The sequence below is a fragment of the Triticum aestivum genome, chromosome 2A (assembly GCF_018294505.1).
Source record: "Triticum aestivum cultivar Chinese Spring chromosome 2A, IWGSC CS RefSeq v2.1, whole genome shotgun sequence".
NCBI lineage: Eukaryota > Viridiplantae > Streptophyta > Magnoliopsida > Poales > Poaceae > Triticum > Triticum aestivum.
Genome location: NC_057797.1, coordinates 145,890,305 through 145,914,866, shown reverse-complemented (window position 1 = coordinate 145,914,866; position 24,562 = coordinate 145,890,305). Strand labels below are relative to the sequence as shown.

The window sequence follows — 24,562 nt, the reverse complement described above, 5'->3', positions numbered from 1 at the left end:
TACATCGACCTGTACTGTTGCTTATGCCAGAGCATGTTTATCATTTTCAAAGTTTGCTGATTCTTTATGTTGTCCAACGTTGAAAATAGCAGCCTCGTTTACTTGTTTTAGGCCTTGTACAATGGGAGAGGCTTAGAGAGGTGCTTAGAAAAATAAACCGATTTTTTCTGAAGCACCGGTGCCTATTTCTATAGGAGAGGTGCTTAGTTAAGGGTCTACCCTGTACAAATAAGCACTGGTGTTTAAGGAAAGCCTGGTTTATTTCTCTAAGCACCTTCCTTAAGCATCTCCCATTGTACAAGGCCTTAGGAGGCTTGGAGTTTGAGTTCATGCAAGTTGCACGATTTGTATTATGAAGTAAACGCCATATTGGTCACATTTTATACTATAATTTATGCACAGATTTGTATTGTGAAGTTACGCGAAGTCGTGAAGTACTCCTTTTATAAAGAAATACTTCCTCCGTTCTTAAATATAAGTCTTTTTAGAGATTTCAACAAATGACTGCATATAGAGCAAAATGATTGAATCTATACTCTAAAATGTTTATATAATCCGTATGTTGTAGTCCATTTGAAATGTCTAAGAAAACTTATATTTAGAAATGAAGGGAGTATAAAACTTTTTAGATTATACTCCCTCCACTCTTATATTAAGAGATGGAGGGAGTATATTTTTGCCCGCATCCCCAAGTTCTTTGGCTCTTTCCTGTGCTTTCTCTGCAGTGCAGTACACAGTTTCCATTGCTCTAGATTGTTTTTTTCAGTGGAAGATCTTGCGCTCTAGATTTCTTTTAGGAGACGGTCTAGATCTGCTTCCTGGTGGTATCGTCGTAAAGTTCGTCGGAGGCGAGGGGGCCCGGCCCAGCCCAGCCCAGCGCGGCGTATATGAAACACGGGCTTGGTGGCCCAATATATCCTTCGTCTAGCCGTTCCCCGCTCCCCGTGTTCCGTTCCCCCCAGCGGCGGAAACGGCCGTCGTTCCTTGTCAGAGAACCCCACGCCTCCGCAACCCCTAGTGCTAGTGCGGGCGTGGTCCATGGAGATCGCGGCGGAGCCCGTGCGGCTCACGGAGGAGCAGCGCCGCCGCATCGAGGCCAGCCGCCTCGCCGCCCTCGAGAGGCTCAAGCGCTCCGCCGCCGCCGGCACCACCGCCGAGTCGCTCAGGCTCGCCAAGTGCCCAAGAACCGCCCATCCTCTGCCCCCGCGTCCCTGCCCGCCGCCGCAACCGCTTCCGCCGCCCGCGCCTCCGACGGGGTTCCGGGCGGTGCTGGAGGTGTGCAGCCCCGACGAGTTCCAGGTGACGGTGGGCCGAACGGAGGGCAAGGCTTTCCCCGGGGAGGCCGACTGCCTGCGCGCCGTCGAGGACTGCGTCGCTTCGGTACGATCCTCGCGTTCTTGAATTCTTGTCTAGTGCACGCATCTCTTGCCGATTCGGGCTCCGATTAGGGATCTAGTTCTTTCTTGGCGATGCGCGAGTAATTCCGTGCTTTCTTGACTATACTAAGAGTTTCTCCAAAAAAAATCGTATTTCTTGGCGAAACTTTGGTGTTTGCGTGTTTTCTTGACCATTATTTGTTCTTTGATTCGACATGCCTGAATCGCTCCGGTGGTTATTTGCCCATTCCGCGTGTCTGACAAATGGCCGTTCTTTAATTTGGGTTCTTGGCCAGTTGCTCGTTTTACAGCATTTTTTTGCCAAATGGATATGGATACTGTATTTCATATGGATTTTTGTCAGAAGGTTTGGTTCACTCATAGCCTAGTGATCTAATCCCCTGTGTGCCATCGCCAAATCAACCCATTCATACCTTCACATGGATAATCGCCTTAACGATCTTGCTCCAAACATACTCTAGCCAATCTTCTGTCTGTCTTATGGCTCTATGCAATAGAATGCTAGACACAAACATTGGAGGTCGAACCCTGACAATGCCCTGCCTTTTGGCTTAACTGCCGAGCGTTGAAGAATTTGCTTGGCCTTCCAGATATCAGCTTTATGGGCAATTGCTGGTACCTACGAATGCCACAACAAATATTTGAGTATATAAAGTGCCAGCAACTAATATTTCGTCCATATTTCAGTGTCACCTTTTTAATCAGTAAATGATTGTGCCACTAAGTTATCTTCACAGTATTCGCTGTTCTATAAAACATACCTTTTGGACAAGAATATATAGTCAAACTATTGATATTTTGATTGATAACATCTTTGCAAAATGTTTAGATTAGATACTTGAAAATCCTATGTGTGAATCTGCTTCAGAAAGTACTTCTGCAGTATTCATTTTTGGATTTTATAGATATATTGCAATAGAAGTTAACGATCCAAGATGTATTTTGAAGACCGCAAAGATGTCTGAAATGGCAGCTTTTATAGGACTGAAGGGAGTAAATGGTGATTATATCACATTTTAGAGTAATCCTTTTGGGGATCGAATAATTTGTGGATGCTTTTAAGCATAAAATGTAAACTTCCGCTGTAATAATTATTTTCATCTGGTTCTTACTTCTTAGTCCCTTTTCTGGATGATAAGCCTTTTGGTCTAGAATCTAAACTGATATCTTCCCTCTTATTGTTGGTAGGCTGTACCATTCTCCACAACACAAAGTCAAAGCGGGCATATTTCTTCTGTCTTTAAACTGGTGCACTATGAGCTGGTGTTGCAATGCTTGAGGAAGTTGACTGGCGTTGTTGTGCAAGATATACCTTATAGAACAAGGCGTGCTGTTCAAAATGCTGGCACAAACTGCGGTTCTGATAAAGAAGTTGACGAGCTTCTCATGAAGCTGCCACGTCGATTACAAGATGCACTTCTACCCTTCCAACTTGAAGGTGTGAAATTTGGGCTTCGGAGGCAAGGGCGCTGCCTTATTGCAGATGAGATGGGGCTTGGCAAGACTCTCCAGGTAAGCACATTATATTTTGTGTATAATTATTGTGCAGATAGTTTATATGCATAAAATTGTTTGTTCCACGGTGTTACAACTTGCAAAATACAGTAAATTGGCATATGGATATTGAGCACACTGATATTGAGCTTGCATCAATACATTTTGGGCAGTAACCGATTGGAATTTTATGTCTGTTTTACTGAACAGTTAATTATATAGCACTTGCCTTTTAGACCTTAATGAAGAAATCATCATATCTGCTTTTGAGCGTAATTTCCCCCCACATGTTGAAGCAGTATTATTTTTCTTGAACAGAATGGGGAAGTAGTATGTTCTCATTTATTTAAATGCAGGCAATTGCAATAGCTTGTTGCTTCAAGGACGAGGGCCCTCTATTAATAGTGTGTCCAGCTGTTCTGCGTTATACTTGGGCGGAGGAATTGGAACGCTGGGATCCTTCATTTCTTCCAAAAGATATTCATCTTGGTACTGATTCAGAGTTTCATTATTCAAGAGTTAATTTTACTGATGTCAAACCTGGTATTATAATTCTTGCATATCTTTAGTGTATCTAATTTGATCCTGAATGCTTGTGAAGTTACAACGATCTCCATATTTATTTCATCAAATTTGAATTGCCTACCACATGTGCCATGTGGTAACAATCTCCATATATGAATTGCATATTTTGTATTTTATCCATACATATTCGAAGTATCGAATTCTTTTGGCCCAGATATCATTCATTTGTTGCATCAGCGTCAGTTTTGAAATATTGCAGTAAAAACAGTTGCAGGACAAAATTGCATTCCGTATGAACATTCATAGATGGACCAGATCACTCTATACCTAGTTTCAATGGATCATTAGTCCAATATTGCTTTTCATAAGTTGACCTATCCTTGGATCTTAGTATCTTACTGAACATAGAATCATAAAATAAATGGAAAATGTTCTCGGTTTACATTTTTAAAACAATAAAACCTACCAAGTATGTGGCAAAATGATTTAAAAAAGCGAAGAACATTTAAACTGAACCTAATGTGACGCCATCTTTAACAAAAATGTGAAGCATGAACTATATATGTTTGCTCCAAGCGTCCAACACATATACCGTTCATGACTACAGAACTTAATGCACAGTAAAAAAATTAACTTGTGACTAACATGCATGATTTGATTCCCCCAAGAAAAAAAGGCATGCATGGCTTGATGAGGTGGCATGCTTTGCATGGATATATTTGCAAAATTGTAACTTATGAGTACATGCATGATGATTTGAAGATGTCACACAATTTAGTAAATCAAACGGCTACCAATGATTGAGGTGATATGGAGGCACGCATGTGGAGAGTAATCTACTAGTGGGGGCTAGCTATTTAGATATGTAGAAGATATGTAAAGATTTATGTTGGTGAAAATCATTAATCCTATTCCTTGTCCCTCGTATACCTGCATCTTCAATTTTGGACACTGCTCTATTGCCTTGGCTTTCAGCTTTTCAGTGTTTATTTTGTATAAAGAATACCAAATTTGACTGTAATAATTATATCTGTATTTTTCTCGTTCTTTTTTTTTCAGTGTTTGGTCGACGAGACAGTCTTGAATATTTAGATTTTTGTCCGAAGGTCGTTGTTATTTCATACACGATGTTAAGCATCCTTCGGAAAAGTATGATTAATAGGAGATGGGCACTGATGATCATTGATGAATCCCACAATATACGCTGCACAAAGATGAAAGAAGAAAATACTCAGGTGATACTATCAGGCAACAATTGAATATATCAATCCCAATCCAGGAGGGAGAGTGTATTTGACACATCATATTTTATTATTCTGTAGTAATCATAACATTGTTATGCTTGGTTACTCTCTTTGATGAAAAAAGTGTTTTTAAACCTGCTTCGTGTTTTCATCATTCCATTGTGCTTTCTTAATTTAAAATACTGTAAGAATGCAGAACCACTGAAACTCTGTTGAGCAATCTTTTTCTTATCACTTCAGCCACCTTATTTCAATTTAAGGCGCCTTCTCTGATAATTTTATTTATAATTTGTAGTCTTACTAGTCTGATGCATCAACATTCCGCTTGCTTTACCAATGATCACTTCTACTCTCTTGTGACCGTGACAGACAAAAGCTGTACTGGAAATAGCTTTCAATATCAACCGCATTGTGTTGCTTTCTGGGACACCCTCTTTGTCAAGGTTGTACTAACTTCTAAAATATATCCATTGATTCTTCTCAGGGATCCTTGTGTTGTTGCGCTATTTTTGTTGTGGACATTTAAAACTATAAACAGGCAAATGGATTTATGGTATATGAAATATTTTATGTATGCCATTAGATGATTTCAAATGTTAGGATTAGAATCAATCTCAAAGCACTTCCATTTTAGTTAAGAATTAGAAAATAATTGTAGTTTTTTAACTACCATTTTCTCCCACTGTTTTGACTTTAGAAAATATTACTAAAAGGTCTTTGCCAGTTTTCTCCTTCTGTTTTGAACATCAAACTAAGACCAGTGATCCATGAGAAACATGTCAGTTGCATATGTCTCTTCAGTATATGGTTACCTGTTCATTTTTTCTAATAGGGACCTAAAGGTGTATACTGATTTGCTGAATTATTTGTACTGCATATTGGTTCCACGTCCCTTACCAATTATTGTTACATCTGTATCTTCTATTTTCTTTGCGTAAGCTGAGCTCAGTGTCTGTATTGTGGGTGTTAAAAGTGCCCATCCGTGTCTTTGCATTCTGTATTGTGGGAGTACTTTTTACCCTGCGCACGATATATCTGACTGATTGGTACTGATGTGTGATTTTGTTGTGATACAATTGCATTCCAGAAAATTAGTTAAATCATTTACTACTCTGGACTTCACTTACCATATATGTTTGTTTGTCAGATTTAACTAATGGTTTCTTTTTTTCCTAGGTGACAATAGACCTTTTGACATCTATCACCAGATAAATATGTTATGGTAAGAAAAGCAGAATGTCATCTTATTGTGTTGGGCATATTGATCTTTTCTGACCACTCCCTCTTGGTTTTCAGTCCCCGTTTGCTTGGAGATGATAAATTTGAATTTGCAAAGACATATTGTTCACTGCATGTTGCTCAAAGCTCCCAGGGTAAAATTTACCAGGTATCTATATCTTGTGATTGTCCCTATTGTCAAGGAGATTGGTAGATCGCTTCAAAACCTTGCAGACTTGCACTTGCAGTTAATTTGAGCAAATAGTGTCTGACTATCTATTAGTCTATACAGAAATGTTTAAATATTTAAGTTCTTCACATCGTTTCACGTCCAGGACTTCTCAAAAGGTGCTCGTTTGACAGAGTTAAATGTTCTGCTCAGCCAGACTCTGATGGTCAGCTCTTTCTCTCTCAGCTATTAAAGCCTCTTTGTATAGCTTTCTGTGATTATTGTATCCATGGTACTGTATCTTGTTACTGCTATCCAAACTGCTCATGAACTTATATGGTCACTGCATATTTGGCCTAAGTTCTGCTTGATGATATTTGTTAATTGATTTTGATCAGCTTGGCAGTATATACAGTTTTTATATGTATGAACTTTGTTCACTTGATTATGTATAGAGTCTGCATGGCAGTATGTTATGGAATGCTGTACTCTATGCATGATGAAATTATTTATGTTGTACTCCATCCGTAAAGAAATATAAGAGTGTTTAGATCACTAAAGTAGTGAATTAAACGCTCTTATATTTCTTTACAGAGGGAGTAGAAACTATCCTTTACATGGTTGATGATGTTTTTACCAATGAACGTGTGTTTACTACAGAAGCATGTTTAAGAATGAGACTAGCTTCAGTGCGTAATACTCCATACATTCTCTTATAGATATTGTTTAGAATGCGTGCGATGGAACTTCAACAACTGTGTCCACAAAGTATATTGATGTGTCACATGAAAATTATATTGCTAGATTTCTCACTTGAAGTGCTTCTATATGATCCCATTTCTTAAATATTGTACCATATGATTAGAAAATTAATGGTGCAATGTGGGTATTGGAGGGAGGTCATGTTGATGTCTGAAATGAAAAGCAGAGGAGAATGAGGGTAGTAAGTTGCTAGCTATATGGACTAAAGCCCGGCGGGTCGTTTTGCTTCCTGTCACAAGCCATGTAACTGCAATGATGTGTTAGGCTGATATTTGATGGTTTATCAATTTCAGATCTAATGGCTGGAGTTTGCTTCTGTGCTGCAGATTAGGCGCTTGAAGGAGCATTTGTTAAATGAACTGCCGCCCAAGCGCCGGCAGATCATTAGGTTAAAGTTGAAGGCATTGAATAGCAGGACAGCCACCTCTATTATCCAAGGGGATTACAATAGCACATATAGTAGCTCTGATGCTCCTATAATTGCCTCTTCTGAGATAAGCAATGACTGTGAAGAAGCAAAAGAGGGAAAAGGTAACATTCATGCTGCTAATAGTAGCAGATGTCAATCGCATATGTTAATCTTACCAACATGATTACCTTCTATGAATTTGCCATGAACTGGTGTGATGTCGAATAGATAGTTATATTGGCCTAAAGCAAGAGGACTGGCTGTAGATACTAAAACTAACCGGTCATTTTGTTGAAGCATGTTTGTTGCATTAGTCATTGCTTTGCATATGCAATACCAAATGTGCCTGGCCTCCAGCTGTGCAGATTATGATGCTGTCATTGACTATCTGAAATGCATTTGCAAAATCTAGATCAATGGGGGAACCCTTTGCTAATGTTATACTGACGGTAACAAAAAAATATCAACACTGTCAATACAAACATTCCCAACATTTTCTTGATTTGAACTATAAGCTTTGACGTTAGCCTATGTTTATAAAGCGGTAAAGCGAAGCGAGGCGCTAGGGGGGCGCCTCACTGCTTAAGCGATAAAGCGTAAAGCGAGGCGACGCTTTACACAGACTCTGAACCTGATGGGCAGTATAATAGAGCACCATTTAGTGAGACATATATATGTTGATTCTAATCCACCAGTGAGCCCATATATTCTGATCCATCCACTAAGCAGTAAGCAACTAGCCAATTGCTATAAGAGAGGCAGTAGCACCTAACAGCAGAGGAGTTGTGCATAGCATAACACACAACAGAGCAGAAAAGGCTGGTGCAGATCTGAGGAAGCTGCTGCCAGAGGAGAGAGGAAAGAGCTGAAAGCCTGGATATTTGCACGCTCTGGTTTTGGTTCTCTCTCTTTCTTTCCCCTCCTGTAACTGTTTCACATGTGAGCCCAGCCCTGTTTCCCTGCCAGGAATCTCTGTACCCTGCCTGGCAAGTCTAAGGCGTCCTCTCTGCCTTAAAGCGCCAATCAGGACGCCTAAGCAGGCGCTTCAGACGCTTTAGTGTCTAAGGCGGACGCCTTAGACACATGTCTAAAGCGAGTTGGACGCTTTGAGCCTGGAGGGCGCTCTAACGCTTAAGCGTCGCTTAAGCGACGCTTTAGGGACGCTTTACAAACAGAGACGTTAGCATTGTTTGTACTCCATGTATATCAAAAAGTTGATGGAATCATGGAATTGCAACTGTCTATTTTATACTACCAATGAATTTCCACTGGAAGATTCCAATTCTACCTTATTCTAATGTATTGAATATAAATTGTCACCTTCAAAATTCCAAACATTTATCTATATGACCATAACCTACCATTTTTGGATCTGATATATTCTGTTCCTCAACTCGTAAATAATTCTTACTATGACATGGTGAAATGTATCAAAACTGTTACTGAGAGATGATCAGATGAAGCAAATGTTTTTCGTCGTTTTAGCATTTAAGATGATGCTTCTAAGCTATGTGTTACTTTCCTTGTTTTTTTCCCATTTCCTCAGATGATAGTTGCAAGAAATCTCCAAGGCATTTCTCCCCCCAGGAAATTGGCATTGCAAAAATACCTGGGTTTAGTCAGTGGTTCTCAAATCATTTGATGCATGATAATCTGGACGCCCAGTCTAGTTGCCAGAAAACGCTAATTTTCGCCCACCACTTGAAGGTTCTAGATGGAGTGCAGGTAAGATTTACGTTTACAAACTATGATGGGTTTTTTATATGTAATTTGAATACTTAAGTGGTGCTTCAACCAATTTTGTTCTTTATGTATTAAATAAGGAATAAGAATCTCAATAAGATTCAATACTCAAAAGTCGGCACTTTACAAGTAATTGAAAGAAATTGAGTGACATTTGTTCCTGAAAATTACGGCTTACTGGACCCACATAGTCACATCAAAAGTTAGAGAGATGATAATATCTTGTCCAGCATATTTTGGTAAGGGTCTGAGGACCAGTGGTAGAGCACTTCCTAACGTTTCTTTCGGTGGCTGCTGCTAAACTCAAGTGTCTAATTATATGACTTCTAGAAGAAAAAATATTTCTACTTTTGACTCAAGTATTCTCTATCCAGGTGTTCCTCTCTGAGAAGGAGATCAAGTTTGTTCGCATTGATGGCAGCGCACTTCCTAGAGAAAGGAAAGAAGCTGTTGATTCTTTCCGTTTGAATCCAGAGGTTTTCATTTCCCCTTGTTTTATTCATCACTCACCACTGTTAGAGTATGAGTAATTTTGTGAAAATAGTACAATTTCCATAAATTTGTTTGTGCAAGTTTAAATGTTTTGACAAAAGAATGTCAGCTATAGGTATGTGCCGGCTCTCTATCCATGAAAAATTTCAAGAACAAACTGAATCATTTTTCTAGATACCAAATTTAAAGCTATGACATGCAACAGTCTGAATTAAACAGTTAATCTGCCATTTTTGTATCTCGCAAGCAGGACTGAGTCTGTTCTTAAAAAATTGTATGGATATAGAGCATGCCCATACCTACGCCTGAGAAGTTTTACTTCTATATGTGATTTCTACAGAATTTGGAAAAAAAATCACGGCAGGGAAAAAATCCCTTGTACCTAGTCCATATGATGCTACGCTTCTTATCTTGCATACTGCTTATCCATCATTGAGTTATTTTACTCTTTGCTAAATAGGTCAAGGTTGCAATAATAGGAATTACTGCTGGTGGTGTTGGTTTAGACTTTTCATCTGCTCAGAATGTTGTTTTCCTGGAGCTCCCAAGATCGTCTTCAGACTTACTTCAGGTACTTGTTTTTTCCAACCTTGCACATACATTTTCATTTCAACCCATAGGAAGTGCAAAATTAAACCAGGAGAATTTTTTTGATATCTTGGTAGTTTTGAAGTATACAATGTTAAACCAATCCAGCTGTTCTTGTGAACCTACCCGTGTAGTGAAGTGTTCCGACAGAGTCCTTGAATTTATGCCCATATGTGTCCACTTCACAGTTTATGTGCAGTCTTGAACACATGTATGGCTCACCCTCTTTTACTGTTGTTTCAAATTTATGTCCACAAGTGTAATGAAGTGTCACCGCAAAGTCTCTGAATTTATGCCCATGTGTGTTCACTTCACACTTTATGTGCAGTCTTGAACACATGTACAGTTCACTCTCTTCTACTGTTGTTTCAAATGTTGTTGTAACTACTAACTGCTACATTTAATTGGTGATAACATCATAATAGGCCGAGGATAGAGCTCATAGGCGTGGTCAAACAAATGCGGTCAATATATATATATTCTGCGCAAAGGTTAGCTCCTTTCCTGTTTCCCTGTAGTGTATTTAGTAATTTTGGTAATTAGAGCATTAAATTATTTTGTTCCTGCAGAACACATCAGATGAACCACAGTGGCTTCGCTTGAACCAGAGTCTGTTCCGTGTCTCGTCTATGGTGAATGGGAAGAAAGATGCTATAAGAGAAATTGAGGTAAGTCCATAAGTGATTGGGTTTGCAACTGGCTGCGTCGTAGGTGCTAATTAATTTCAGAAAGGCGAGTGAAACATTTGCAACTGCATGAAGCACACTTGTGGAACATTTGCAACTGAGATAGTGTTGAAACTTTATTTACAAACTGAGAAAATATTTTACATGTACGGAGAAGCCTGGTAAAGTGTTAGAACTCAGATGAGACCTGGTTGATTGTATCACTGCTGGCATCAGTTGGTTTACTAGGATCTTGAGCAAGATTCTAGGACCAATGCACGCAATTCAGTTATTCTATTAGGCTTTATTCATTCATCATTCCTTCCCTCTTTGTAAGGTTGATCAAGTTTATTCATTCATCGTTCCTTCCTTCTTTGTAAGGTTGATCAAGTTTACCACCTTGGGGAAATCAGTAACACTAAGGAGAGACCAGAAATTGAGTTTCTTCCAAATTGTGGTGCAGGTAAAACATTAGGAAAATCAGCATCAGATGATTTAACTAAATTTTTTGAATGGAAAGTTTTTTTTAATGGAATCAACAATTAGCTCTAGCTGATTAATTGATAGAGAGACTGAGTTATTTAAGCCTTATACAATGCTCTTCTGGTGAATCAAAAGGTCTTTTGGAAAGTGGCACTATGTCTGTTGACCATCTTCCTGGCATCAGCGATATGGAGCTTGAGTCAGATTTCACTATTAGGACTATTCCTCTACAGATTGAGGTTCAAACAAGATGCCCCTCTTAATTTTTTTGCCATTATTCACTGGACTCTCTTATCATTCATTCAGCATTCCCATGCTTGATTTCCAGCTGATTCTGCTTGTGCACCTTACCCTCTTAGGATGAAGGCCTTCATTCAGGAATGCAATATACTCCAGGTCCAGCAGTACATGAAGATACAGTTTGCAATAGTTTTTCTATTTCACCAGCTATCTCTGGCTCTTCAAGTACACGAAGTAAATCAACGAAGGTAATTAAAAAAATTCTTGCTGGTATTATATTATATTGTATTTTGTGCAATGTGTCATTTTTAGTGGATAATACAATGTATCTTATGCTGCTCAAATACAACAGGTTCGTAGGAGCTTTTGTGAAAATCGTGATACTTTAGGTCTTCCAGGAACTATTTCAGATGGCCATATTCGAGTGGAGTATCTGCGTTTCGAGGTTAAAAATTCTTCCACTTATACTATCTTTTGTCATCTTTGTGTTTACATGTTTTTTTGAGGAATCACCGGGGGGGGGGGGGGGGGGGGGGGAGAGGATCCCCACCTGTATATATTACTCAATCGGCCAAAAGGGGCCCAGCAGAGACAGATTACAGATTACAGGGGCACGGCAAGCCGTGTGGTAAGGTAGCTAAGCCAAGACCTGGCAGCTACCTTGTCAGCATGATCTCTCAGGCGATGCGAAAAAAGCTCAAAGTCAGTTACAATGTTCTGGGTGGTAAAACGAGAAGAGTGATCTTCAGAACGGAAGACAACAGCATTGCGGGAGTCCCAAATTCGCCAGAGCACTACCAGTAGCACTTCCGGCCACACCCTGCAATCAAGCTCATGCGGGAGCTGAACCATCCAGAGATCCTGGAATCTGGGCGTCGTGGGGAGGCCTAGTTGTGCCCAAATCTGCACAGCACGCGGGCAGTCGAGGAACAGGTGAGAAGTGTCTTCAGAAAGAGCAGCACAGCGCGGGCAGCTGGCGGAGTCAGACATGTGTTTGTAGGACAGGTTCGCTCTAGTGTTTAGTCTGCCACGAAACAAGAGCCAGGCAAACAGTTTAAGCTTGTGCGGCGCTCTTGATCTCCAGATGAGATCAGCGTGATCGTCCTCCAGGTCTTCATGCATCCGAATCTTGTATGCTGCTTTGGACGAGTAGCTTTGCCCATGCAGCAAAAACCTTTCATCCTGGCCAACCGTCAACCGAACATCCTGCAACAACAAGCAAAGAGCATCTAGCTCGCGCGAGGCGGCCGAGGTTATCCTGTTTGAGAGGTTTGCCTGTATCCCGTCTTGCATGATATGTACCACTGGGATGAAGATATTTGTAGAGTGGGAGTAAAGGCTCGGAAAAGCAGTGGCTATAGAGGTTGGCAATAACCAGGTGTCAAGCCAGAAGAAAGTCTTCTGACCATTATTGGTGAGGACAAAGGTGATCGGGAGGAGTATTTGAAGCTGTGTTTGGATAATTTTAGTTAGGAACGAGGGGTTTCGGCATGATGCCAAGTGGGAGAGGCTGCAAAGGTGTTGTTTATCTACCCAGTCAACCCAAGGCAGGCGGATGGTATTTTCATGGGTTAGGTATTTGTAAGCAAACTTCATAAGGAGACAGTCGTTCTGAACAGCTAGGTTCTTGATGCCTAGACCACCAAAAATTTTTGGTTTACAAACGTTTTTCCAAGCAATCAAACATTTGGATCCCGTGCACATCTCCTCAGCAGCCCAAAAGAAGGCGCATCGAATGGCATCCAGAGCTTTTAGCGTTTTCTTTGGGATTTTGAAAACCGACATGAAGTACGTAGCGAGAGAGTCTAAGACAGAAGAGATGAGCACAAGCCTCGCCGCACGATTGAGCAATTTTGCGCACCGGCCCGAGAGGAAAGATCGGTAAGAGGAGAGGAGGGGCTGGAAGGCCGAGGGGGGGGGGAGCTTAGTGGGGGATAAGGGTAGGTCGAGATAGGTTTGGGGGAAGCTAGAGATCGCACAACCAAAGATTTGGGCAATTGCGGAGGCGGTTGTGTCATCAACATTCATGGGGACAAAAGTGGTCTTGGCAAAATTTATACAGAAGCCAGTTGCCAAGGCAAAATCATCGAGAAGCTGCTTGAGTTTGCGGGCAGCAGTGATGGAGGCATGGGCAATGACAAGGGTGTCGTCGGCATATTGCAGAATGGAAGGCAGAATATCATTGTAGACCGGGTGGTGTAGCTCGTTTGTTGGATCAGAGGCGGCAGACAGGATGAGCTGTTGGAGAACATCGGCAACGATGATGAACAGATACGGCGAGATGGGATCACCCTGCCGAAGGCCGTTTTTACACTGAATCCAGCTACCAGGTACCCCGTTAAGAATGACAGCAGTTTTACCGGTAGAGAGCAAGTCCTCAATCCAGGAGCAGAACCGATCTGGAAAGCCCCGATGGCGAAGTATTTTGAGCAGGTAAGGCCACGAAATGGAGTCGAACACCTTCCTGAAATCAAGCTTGAGGACCATTGAAGCGGCTTTTCGTTTATGGCAACAGTTTAAAGAATCAGCAGCATAGATGAAGTTTTCAGCAATACACCGTCCAGATATAAATCCAGTTTGGTCACCGTGCACGAGTAGTGGGATGTAGGTTTTTAGGTGATTGGTGAGGAGCTTGGCGATGCCTTTGATTGGGCAGTTTTGCAGAGAGATTGGGCGAAAAGCATGCGCGGAGTTAGCACCATCTTTCTTTGAGAGAAGCACAATGAAAGATTTGTTAAATCGCTCCGTTTGAGAGGTTAGTTGATAGAAGTCATGGAAGAAAGCAATGAGATTGCGCTTGATGGAATTCCAGGCCGAGTTGTAGAAGCAAGGCCCAAAACCATCAGGGCCCGGGCTAGCGTTGGGGTTCATGTGCAGGAAGGCCATTTTGATTTCGTCAAAGGTGAAGGGGGCATCAAGATGTCGAAGTTGGGTCACCGGGGTAGCATACAGGTGAGATAAATCAAAGTTCCACGAAGTAATCGCCGGACGGCCTAACAGATTTTGGTAGAAGTCTTTCAGAATAGAAGCTTTTTGATCATGAGCAAGGAAGTCCTGATTCTGGTATCGTAACAAAGGGATCTGATTTTTTCTGAAACGTTGAGAGGCGGAAACATGAAAAATTTTTGTGTTCTTGTCCCCCTAGATGGCGCGTTTGACTTTGGCCCGCTGCCTGATTGCTATCATGCGATCCCGGATGGCTTGATGAAGGGTACTTTTGAGAACGATTTGCAGGGATGACTCAGCAGCAGAGAGGGAACGTGATTCTTCCTTGGCATCGATTAGCCTAAGCACCGTCTTGCACCGTTCCTCCCTGATGGATGGTGGTCTGAGAGTTTTAGCCCATTGCTTTAGGCGCGAATGGCGGGTTTGAAGAGTTTGGGCCAGGTGGGAAGAGTCCGGTGGGCTGGAGTGACTGTGTTGGGCTGCTGCCTGAGCGATTATGCGTCGGCAGGCCTGGTGAAGGGCCCAGGACCGTTCAAACCGAAAAGGGCGGGAGCGGGGGATGGAGGTAGAGATGGAGACGACTAGTGGAACATGGTCAGAAGTAAAGCGTGGCAAGGAGGTGAGCGAGGAGTTTGGGAAAGAATTGTTCCAAGCAAGGTTGAAGAAGGCACGATCTAGGCGTTCCAGGACAGGCGAGTCTTGATTATTTGACCAAGTGAATTTCCTGTCCAGGAGGGGGAGTTCTAGTAGCGCAAGTTGGTCCAACGTATCATTAAAGAGATTAGCCTCTAGCTGATGAAAATTAGAGTTGTTTTTCTCGTGAGGGAAGCGAATGAGATTGAAATCGCCAAGGACTAACCACGGGGTGTTATCAGGGGGGGCAATACTTTTAAGTTCGCCAAGGAAGTCACTTTTGAGAGCTCGGGTAGTGGGAGCGTAAACGTTTGTGACTACAATGGGGGTTTGACACGCGATAGATTGAAGCGTAACAGAAGCACAGTACGAGTGGTTGACGTATGTTTGGACCGAGAGGGAAGAGGTGGAGACAGCCGTTAGCAACCCCCCAGCCGTGCCCCGTGCGGGGAGGGAGCTAACAAAATCGAGGGAAGAGGGGAGAAAGGATCTGATTTTTTGCGGAGAGGGGGCTGCCAATTTGGCTCCTTGAAGGAGAAGGAGGTTTGGTTTGAGAGACAGTAATTCAGACAACACTTCAGTACATTTTCCATCATCACCTAAACCTCTTACATTCCACGAACAGAACAACAAATTCAAACTAGACATAGATCACAAAAACAGACACCAAACTTGGGACGAGATACATGATAACTAGGGCCCAGCCGTGGGTACAAACACCCGTGGGAATAGGTAAAGCTAGTAGCAGACACAGACTACAACAACAACCAATCATCTTCATGCAGCTAAACATAGATCACTTGGCAGAGGCACCAGCAAAAGAGGCCACGAAATCAGCCTCATCAGGAGAGGAGCCACACTCCAGAGCCAGAGCGGCCAGGGCATGGGGAGAGCCCAACTGCGCAGCATCAGGGTACAGGCGAGCGGTACGCACTGCATCCTCGAAGTCGCGAGCGGAGCGGCCCAGCATCAAGCGCTTGGCTTTGGCCTTGGAGGCTTTGTCCTCCATGGTCTCCTTCCTGTATGGCTCCAGCTCAGCAAGACGAGCACTCCGCCTGACATGCAACACCGAGCTAGCCCGCTTGCGGTACGCACGCTTCTTCTTGGCAATGGCCTCGTGCACCGCCGGCTCAGGCTCCTCGTCCAAGACCCGCAGAGGGGGCTGAGCCAGAGGTGCAGCAGCCCGGGGACGGCGAGAGTAGACCACCGGAGGAACAGATTGAGGAGCCAGCTCCAGCACCGGCATGGCGGCAGTAGCAGTACATGCGGCAGCAGGAACGGGGACCACCGAAGGCACACAGCTGGGGGGGAGGGCAGGCACCGGTGACGCAGCAGAAAGCATAGAAGCAATGATCGAAGGCACCGGATGGATGGCTGGGGCGATAGAGACAGGAGGAGGCACAACGGGCTGCATGTCAGCAAGGATAGAGTCAAGTATGACGGGGGGAGCCAGGCCAACCCTAGCAAGGGAGGGGTACTTCATCGTCGGAGGAGCTTAAAGCTAGCTCCACAAAAGCATTAGCGGCAAGCGAGGCATTTCTTGAGGGGGAAGGAGGAAGGCCCTGAGGGAATTCTGGGGAGACGGTGAACGGCCCAAAAGCAGCCATGGCGGCAGTGGCACACTGGAGACCGATCGAAGGGTCTGGAGCAGGCGAATCCGAGTCGGAAGCGGAGTCCGAGCCAGAGTCCGAATCCTCATCAGAGGAGAAGGGAGATGGGTCACTTGGGCCAATACGAGAGACCTTGCCATGCTCGAATAGTTGGACAACTAGGATATCTAGATTGGGAAGCTGGACTATGAGAGCATCCGGCAGAGAAGTTCCTTTGAAGAGGGCGACATGAGCCCGGATGGAAGTGCGCTCATCGGATAGCAGGCAGTACTGGTCAATGGAGAAGATTTCGCCCAGGAAGTTGAGGTTGAAGTGGACACCCGAAGGGTGCTAGAGCTCAAGGGGGAAGCCGATGGCTTCTAACTTCGTGAGATCGTCCTCAAATAGGGCAGTGGAATGGCCATGGTTTTCAGCAGGCTCGAACGAGATGGTGTTTCCATCAACATGCATGGGGCCACGCGTGATGACGGCGTGGCGAGCAGCAGCAGTGGGGAAGGAGACCGGTCCAGCGCCACGGAAAGACGCCGCAACACGGAATACAGGTGGGAGGCCCACTGTTGTGGTGCGTGGGAGGCGTCAATGTCAGGCGGGAAGCGTGGCGGGGAGCGTGTGTTGGGCGTGGAGGGGAAAGGTTGAGGCGGCGAGCAGTAGCAGCAGTTGCGTCATCTAAGTCATGAATGGCTTTGATGAGGTGGAGCTGGATCCTGACCGCGGCTCCATCCACTGGGTTGGAGAGATCCGGGGGAGGGGAGTTGAGATCAAAAGTAGCCTCCGGGCAGATGAGGTGAGGCTCGATGGAGGGGGAACTGAAGTGGCGCGGGGCGGGGTTGGAGGAGGCAGCATCATGGATCTCCACCTCGAACGAGCCGAAACGAAGCGTGGAGGGGCCTGCGGTGCTGACAGGCGGGTTGGTTGGAGAGACGACAGCGCCGGCGAGCTCAGCCATAGCATCCATGGGGCTGAAAGGATAGAAGGCAGGATTAGCACGGGGAGTAGGGGAGGGCGGCAATTTGGGAAAACAGGGAAGAAGGCGACGAGCTTTGCACCTGAAGCTACGATGACTGGAGCACCAGCAGCGGGCGCAGCGGACTGGATCCCTGCAGTCGAAGACGATGTCGTCCGCCGCGAGACACCGGAAGCACCGCCGGCGACTCGTCTTCTTGCGTTTGGAAGAGGCGGGGGAGGAGTGGTAGTGTGCTGTTGCCTTAGCAGGGGGGTGGGGTTGGGAATATATAGGGGGGGGGAGGGGATGGAGCTGGCCTTGGGATGCAGCAGCACGTCTCGATAGGAGGGGGAAGGAGCGGGGGTCGAGGCGCGCCGCGGCATGCCGCAGGTTGCGTGAGAATCTTCAGCTGCCACAGCTGCATGAGGAGGGCAAGGTCGCTTGTCATGGCAGAGGGGATAAGGAATGGACAGAAGCGGGGGTGAGAGGATGTGGGGGGCGCATGCGTGCGAGGCCACGCGCTGACCGGAGCGACCAGAGATCGCTCGAGGGGCTCGATGGGCAGGACCAAAGTTCAGACTACGACTTGGGAGTTGTCGCGCGGCGAAGAGATGGTTTGCGGGGGGGGGGGGGCAGGAGGCCAGGGTCAGGTGAGAGCGGCAGGGCATGGGTAGGCTGAGTGGGGCCAGTCGGTGGAACCGTTGAAGGGGTGGTCCGGTTGTCAGTGGCGTGAGGTGGCAAGGGCGGGGTGGGCACAGTTTGGGCGGCTATCTCGTAGTCTGAAGCGGACGTAGGCGAGGCCATAGTAGGCGTAGCCTTCTTGTCTCGGGCTGGGCGGGGGGTGGTGACTGGAGAGACGCCGCGAAGATTGCATGCAGCGCGGGGGGATTTTGTGTCTCCAGAGGGCAGCACTGTAGCGGCGAAAAGGGCGCCGGTGGATTCATTTGTTCGACCGAGGGGCCAAGATCGGCACATGTACCAGCAGAAGGGCAGTGGTCAAACATGTGCTTGCGATCTGCACAAGCGGAGGCGTGAGAGGGGCCTGGGGGGGTACGTGCGTGCATGAGGGGGGGCCAGCGTGCCATGCAAGCGAGAGGAAACCATGGGGGCACGAGCCGTGCATGTAGGCAAAGCCGGGGATGCATGGGTGGTGGGGTCCGATGGATATGAACCATGCATGTTGGGGAAAAGGGCAGGGGGGAGGAGCCGTAAGTTTCCGGTGCCAAAGCAGCGTGCACGCGAGTTGGCTCCACATGCACACATACTGAATCCCTTAAATGCGAGGAGACAAGGCCCGGGGAGATGAGAGATCTAGACGGGATAGCAGGCGATAGCGATCTAGCAGTAGCAAGCGTCGAGTCTTTGCAGTGAGAGTTTGATGAGAAACGACCAAGAATCGATTGGGCACTGTAGTTGGTGTCACGAGTTTTCAAGGACAAGAAAACCGTTGAAGGGCCGTCCTCCTCTACGACAGAGTCAAGGTCAGACTGGGCAAGTTGTTGGGTTTCAAACAAGCCTAGTTCGAAATGAGAGAAGGCGTAGGGAGAGCGGGAAACCAGTCTCGTCCTAACAGCTACCGAGGAGACCCAGGTGCAAAAAAGATGCTCGTCAATGATTTGCACGTGAAAAACATTAGTATTGGAAAAAAGGTGGTCTAGGGCATCCGACACCAGCTTAACAGTTGGGACTACCTGCTTAAGAAGCTTAACTGATACCCATACTTCTACATTTGGGCTAAGGTGAGGGGTTTTGGGGTTGACCGTAATGTCGATGTGGAGATCATGCAAGAGCCGGCTACGAAAGCGAAAACCTGGACGAACAGGACGTACCTTAGCGCCTCGGCGATGCAGGGGCTCAGAGCTCGTGGTCACAGGAACCAAGTTGAGGCGGGAAGTCGAGGAAGCAAGGCTGATTCCAGCCGCCGCACAGGCCGCACTGCCCGCCGGCGACGGGGGCGAGGTCGACGGTGGAGGGGGAAACCGGAGCAGAATGCCACGCCGCCAGAAATCACCAAAGCTGGCGATAAGGCAGGCGACGTCCTTGGAGGCAACGGTGAAGGAGAAGCGTCCCTCCCCATCAATGGTGACGTTGAAAGCCTCATGATCTCCACCGAAGAGACAAGCCAGGATGAGAGCAAAGAGATCAGCCCCCACATTAAAAGGGAACTGGATGATCCTTGCATACGAGCGACACCCATGAGCCGAGTGCCCAGCCTGGAGTGACGGAGGAGCGGAGGCAAGACCATGCAAGGCGCTCGAAGGCAAGGCCAAGATCTGACGAGACATGGAGGACAGCGGCCAACGGGCGGCAGGAGAGCGATGCCGCCGGCGGTCGCACGGGGGTGGCTAGGGCTAGGTCGAATGGCAGCACAACAAGGGAGACGAGGCGCCGCTTGAAGACGGCAAAGCGAAGGACAAGGTCAGCCACCTCCCTTGAGGCGACATGGAAGCGGAAAAGGCGATGCGAAATCTTGTGAACGAAGAGCTCAAAGGCAGAACCGCCATAGCATGCGTGGAGGAAAGCTGCGGCAAGGGTTTCATCAAGGTGAGCTGCCGAGCCAGCAAAACAGGCTAGCAAAGGGGTCGCAGAGGCTAGGTCTGGGGTGGTGATCGACGAGCACAAGGAGCTCAGCAAGGTTTGAGAACGAGCCAAGGCAGCATCGTTGCTAATGCAGAGAATGCCCTGTAGCGCAGTTTGGCTGGACTGGACGAACCGCGGCAGCGCCGGCAGGGCGGCGGCAGTAGAGAGGGGCAAGCGGGATATCCCGTTGGCCGGAGCAGGAGTGGGTGAGGGCTCACCGGAGGCCGGCTGCACCGGAGTAGGGGGTGGGAGGGCTGGGGGGCGTGGGGGAGCGTGGGGGAGCCGAGAGAGAGCCATCTTCTGTGGTGGGTTCAAATTCAGTTTACATGTTGTATTACTGCTTGTCCCAACTTGCAACATTATTTTCATATCAGTTTGCTTTCTTTTGCCATCTAATTCTTCAAATTCCTCCGATTTGTCATCATCTTTCACAGGTTAGCCATCATACAGGTCGAATCCACTTGTACATTTGTGTTCCAGGACATGATTCAAGACCCAGACCACTTTTTCAGAATTTTCTGCCTGAAGAAGTAGAATCACCTTTATGCTCTAGTAGTGACAAGAAAGCAAGTAGGCAGCTCTTGACTAATCCAGCATTTTGCAATATGTTCAAAGCATTTGTAAAAGAATGGTTAGAACTAAGACCAATTGATCAGAGGAAACTCCTGGGAAAGCCGTTACAGCTTCCATTGAGCCTTGAGTTGTGCTATCTGACAAATAGCATCAGCCACAGTACACAAGTATGCACATCTTGACTTTGACACTCTTTTCTTTGCAAACTCAATTTGTTCCAGTTACAAAGATTGCAAATACGGTGCAAAACAATGCCTGGTATCCACGAGATTACGACTATACATCTATGTCATGCAAACTTCTTATGTCCTAGAAAAGTATCCCAATATCTGCTTAAGTTTGTATAAGAATAAGTCTGAATTTTCCATTTGCACTCCAGTCTTACCTGAGTTAATACTTACGCTACAGACATGAGACATGATCTTGTGCCAAACTAAGAACAGATGACATTTATCATAGAATAAATACTTGGCTTGTTCCTTGATTTGATGGTGTCCTCTTTTATGTCTGTTGTGATCGACTTTCTTAGGGATTGATTAAAGGGGGGAGTAAGAGGCGTATAGCTCCATTGAGTGTTGTCAGTGATCATTTGCCTGAAAATGCTGAATGGAGAAAGGTGGTTTTACGTCGTGGCACGACTAAAGAGAGAGAATACACTCAAGGCTGGACTACTGATGATGAGCCTCTCTGCAAATTATGTCAAAAACTTTGCAGGTAATATGACTCGCTGATGTACTTGTTCTGGAGCCAATCATGTTCTGTCATAACAATGCTCTTTGTTTTTGTTCAGTGGGAATCTTGCGAAATCACCCGAATATTTTGAAGATCTATTCTGTAAGCTTGATTGCTTCCGGTTGTACAGATTGAGAACCAACCAGAGTGCCCTGCGGCAGGTATGACTTACTTTTACCTTCTGCCATTAACATAGCCCTGATGTGGAAATAAGGCTAATTTGCCATTTCTACAAACAAAAATTGTGAATTGTACAGTATGTAATGGAGTTTCTGCTTGTTAAATACCTTTACTTTACAGGCACTGTTTCAAATAGAACATGGTATATGTTCCCAGTGCAAGCTTGACTGCTGCAAGCTCGTCAAACATATTAAACCCCTCAGCAACCAAAAGAGAGAAGCACACATCAGGAGTGTTGCTCCAAATATTGCATGTAGGAAGAAACTGTAAGTGCTACAACACTCTGATACTATGCATTTCCAACCTTTTGGCAGCTTTTACATGCTTCACTTTGCATATCTAGCACAGTTTAGCAGAGCACTCTGGTCTGAACAGCTGTAATACACTAACAGAACTCACCAAATATTGACGAAAATGGGAATTTCCATCATTATTAATCTGACGGTTTCATGTGGGTTGTCTTATTAATGCTGTACTGGACCACAGGCTAGCAAAGCTTGTCGAAGAGCCAACACAGGGAAATGCTTGGCACGCAGATCATATAGTACCTGTGTATAAAGGAGGAGGTACAGTACATGTACAGTTTCTATCTTGTTGGCTCATCACTGCATGTCCTAATTCATGTGGTTTCTGGCAGGGGAATGCACACTCGAGAATATGAGGACGCTTTGCGTGGCTTGTCATGCTGAGGTCACCAAAGATCAGCAAAAGGAGCGAAAAGAAGCAAGAAAAGAAGAAAGAAGGAAGGCCGAAGAGCTTCTGAGAAATGCTGTGAATCAGCTGAAGGATGATGTTAGTAGTTCCTCTGGAGTTCAAGTATCTTCTAGCCTTTAAATTTTCGCAAGATTTAAGCTCTCTGGATAACCACATGTCTTTTCTGTGTTAAAAAGAAGTGATTTTCTCCTATATTTACTTCTGCAACTTCCAACATTCCATTTCATAGAGGCATGACTGACACCATCGATTCTTCCGCAAATGACACGTTCAGAAGTCAGTTGATTAAGTTGTAAATAAGGTTGATTTTTGTAGAGTTGTTCCATATTTTTGTGACATGCACAGTTCTAGTTCACTGATAATACTCTTGATGTTGACATTCAACTTTTTTTTGTTGTAGGCATGTGAAGCGACAGAAGACGATGATTCTTGGTCGGTTACAGTCCCTGGCAGTGCCTACTCAGCAGTACCGCAGGCTCCTCTTACGCCCAGAAAATAGCATGTTATGGCACTAGTACACCTGGGACGGTTATTTTGTGGTCTCATTGGACAGATGTTTTGTGCATGTGTTGAATGCGATACTCATGTAGAAGTATGTATTTCCCTTTAGTTGCAAATCTGATACCATCTTCAGTCAACCTTTTGTTGTCAACTGAAGAAGGTTGGTAGAATTATGCAACCCAATTGCAACCAAGTCAGCTACTGTCGCAAAACTCTTACATATACTTGGAGGCAATATTGTGGTATGCTGCTGCTGTAAGATTTGTTTCAATTCATTTCAAGAATCTGGACACTGCCATCCAGTTCCAGGAGGTGCTGAGGCTAAATGTGGATGGCTCATACATCGAGGGGCAGAATCATACGGGCTGCTGGGGTGTTGTCGTGCGTGACAATGAAGGTGCTGTTGTTGCTGCAAAGGGAGGGGGAAGAACTGACCGTGTATCCAGTGCTCTTCATGCGGAGCTCCTCGCAGCGTGTGGTGCTGTGGACCTTTCACTCGTTTGGAGCGGTAAGAATATGCCCGGAGCCTGGTGACCGAATGCCATCTGCTCATGCATGTATGGTGCAGTGTACGTATGGTTTATCTTGATCGGTGCACATGAGACAAGGTTTTAAAAGGCAGCACCCGGAACACATCCTAGAAGGTAAGATTACAGGTGGAGCCAAGTGAAATATTTTCAGTACATCACAATTTTAAGAGAAGATGCACCCTGAAAATGCATGTAGCCCTTAGATCGTCAGTGGTCTCAATCCTCTGCAGCATAGGTGAACAAATGTTGCAACAACAACCACTGCTTAGCGAGCACAGGGAAGAACCACTGCCAGCTGCTTTCGGTGTCCCTAGGCACACCAGCACCCCCGTGGCTTTCCTCATGCTTAGCTTTAGCCACACGCCCACCTCCCTGTGATTGGGGCGCAGAGAACCTGCGCATAAAAAAGATTTTTAGGCAATCATGCATTGCTCGCTGTGCACACCATTTCTCCATGACAGTAACACATGCAAGGGTCATGTAGACAGATAACATATCACTACACTTGTGTATTTCTCAAGCTAGGATAGCAAGTAGTACTACCCACCATTTTAACATGACAGTAACACAGGCAGATTTCTCAAAAGAGGACAATGCATTTACTTTTAACATACCTGCTGTTACATCAGCTGGGGGAGCGGCCCTTGATGCAGTGCACGACTTGGCCATGTCCAGCAGGAGCCCTCTGGTGAATCCCAAATACTTAAGCTCAGGCTGGTCAATAACCATTTTGAGACATGGCAGCTTGCCCCTCGAGGATGTAATGATTGTCCTGAGCACCTCACAGCATAGGCCTGTCGCTGGCTCGCCATCGCATTGTTCTTGGACTAGCGATGCAAACAAGACTGTATCGCAGTGTGCTTCCATTCCCAGCATCAGGTAACGCCAAGGTCATAAGGAGGAAGAAGAGCCAAACTACCATTCTGTATGGTAATCGATTGTGATGTCAATAATAAGATGAAAGATTTTTAATGGGCGTTTGTATTCACTTTTGAGAAAATCGTTACTCCACGATACCTATATGTTCAAAATCCCCAAAACGGAAGCATATACCCTTTGTATGTCTAAATCTCTAATGCGGCGCGTGATTAATAACATGATCAAGGATTGTGACTTAAATTCTTCTCCATCCACCGCGGGTGCTTGTCCTCGAATGAAGCTCCCTACACCCGCATCGTACCACCACTAGCT

At 45.3% G+C, this 24,562-nt stretch overlaps 1 protein-coding gene across 2 annotated transcripts; it reads left to right on the top strand.

Moving 5' to 3' along the window:
* Positions 1-928: 928 nt before the first annotated feature.
* LOC123188058 (DNA annealing helicase and endonuclease ZRANB3) lies at positions 929-23,150 on the top strand. Of its 2 annotated transcripts, XR_006494327.1 has the most exons (26): positions 929-1,380; positions 2,586-2,909; positions 3,248-3,380; positions 4,476-4,651; positions 5,030-5,103; positions 5,847-5,882; positions 5,957-6,047; positions 6,214-6,273; positions 7,136-7,340; positions 8,765-8,943; positions 9,336-9,437; positions 9,914-10,024; positions 10,467-10,532; positions 10,611-10,709; positions 11,088-11,169; positions 11,325-11,428; positions 11,549-11,677; positions 11,782-11,874; positions 20,576-20,881; positions 21,244-21,428; positions 21,505-21,607; positions 21,747-21,892; positions 22,113-22,192; positions 22,264-22,418; positions 22,570-22,641; positions 22,741-23,150. XR_006494327.1 is itself a non-coding variant. In XM_044600085.1 (25 exons), exons 1-25 carry the CDS (start codon positions 1,039-1,041, stop codon positions 22,837-22,839), a joined length of 3,480 nt encoding a protein of 1,159 aa, XP_044456020.1. In that variant the 5' UTR covers positions 930-1,038; the 3' UTR covers positions 22,840-23,150. The 2 variants fall into 2 exon arrangements, 1 of the variants encoding a protein (XP_044456020.1); XM_044600085.1 differs by lacking the exon at positions 22,570-22,641 and having other exon boundaries at positions 930-1,380.
* Positions 23,151-24,562: the final 1,412 nt, after the last annotated feature.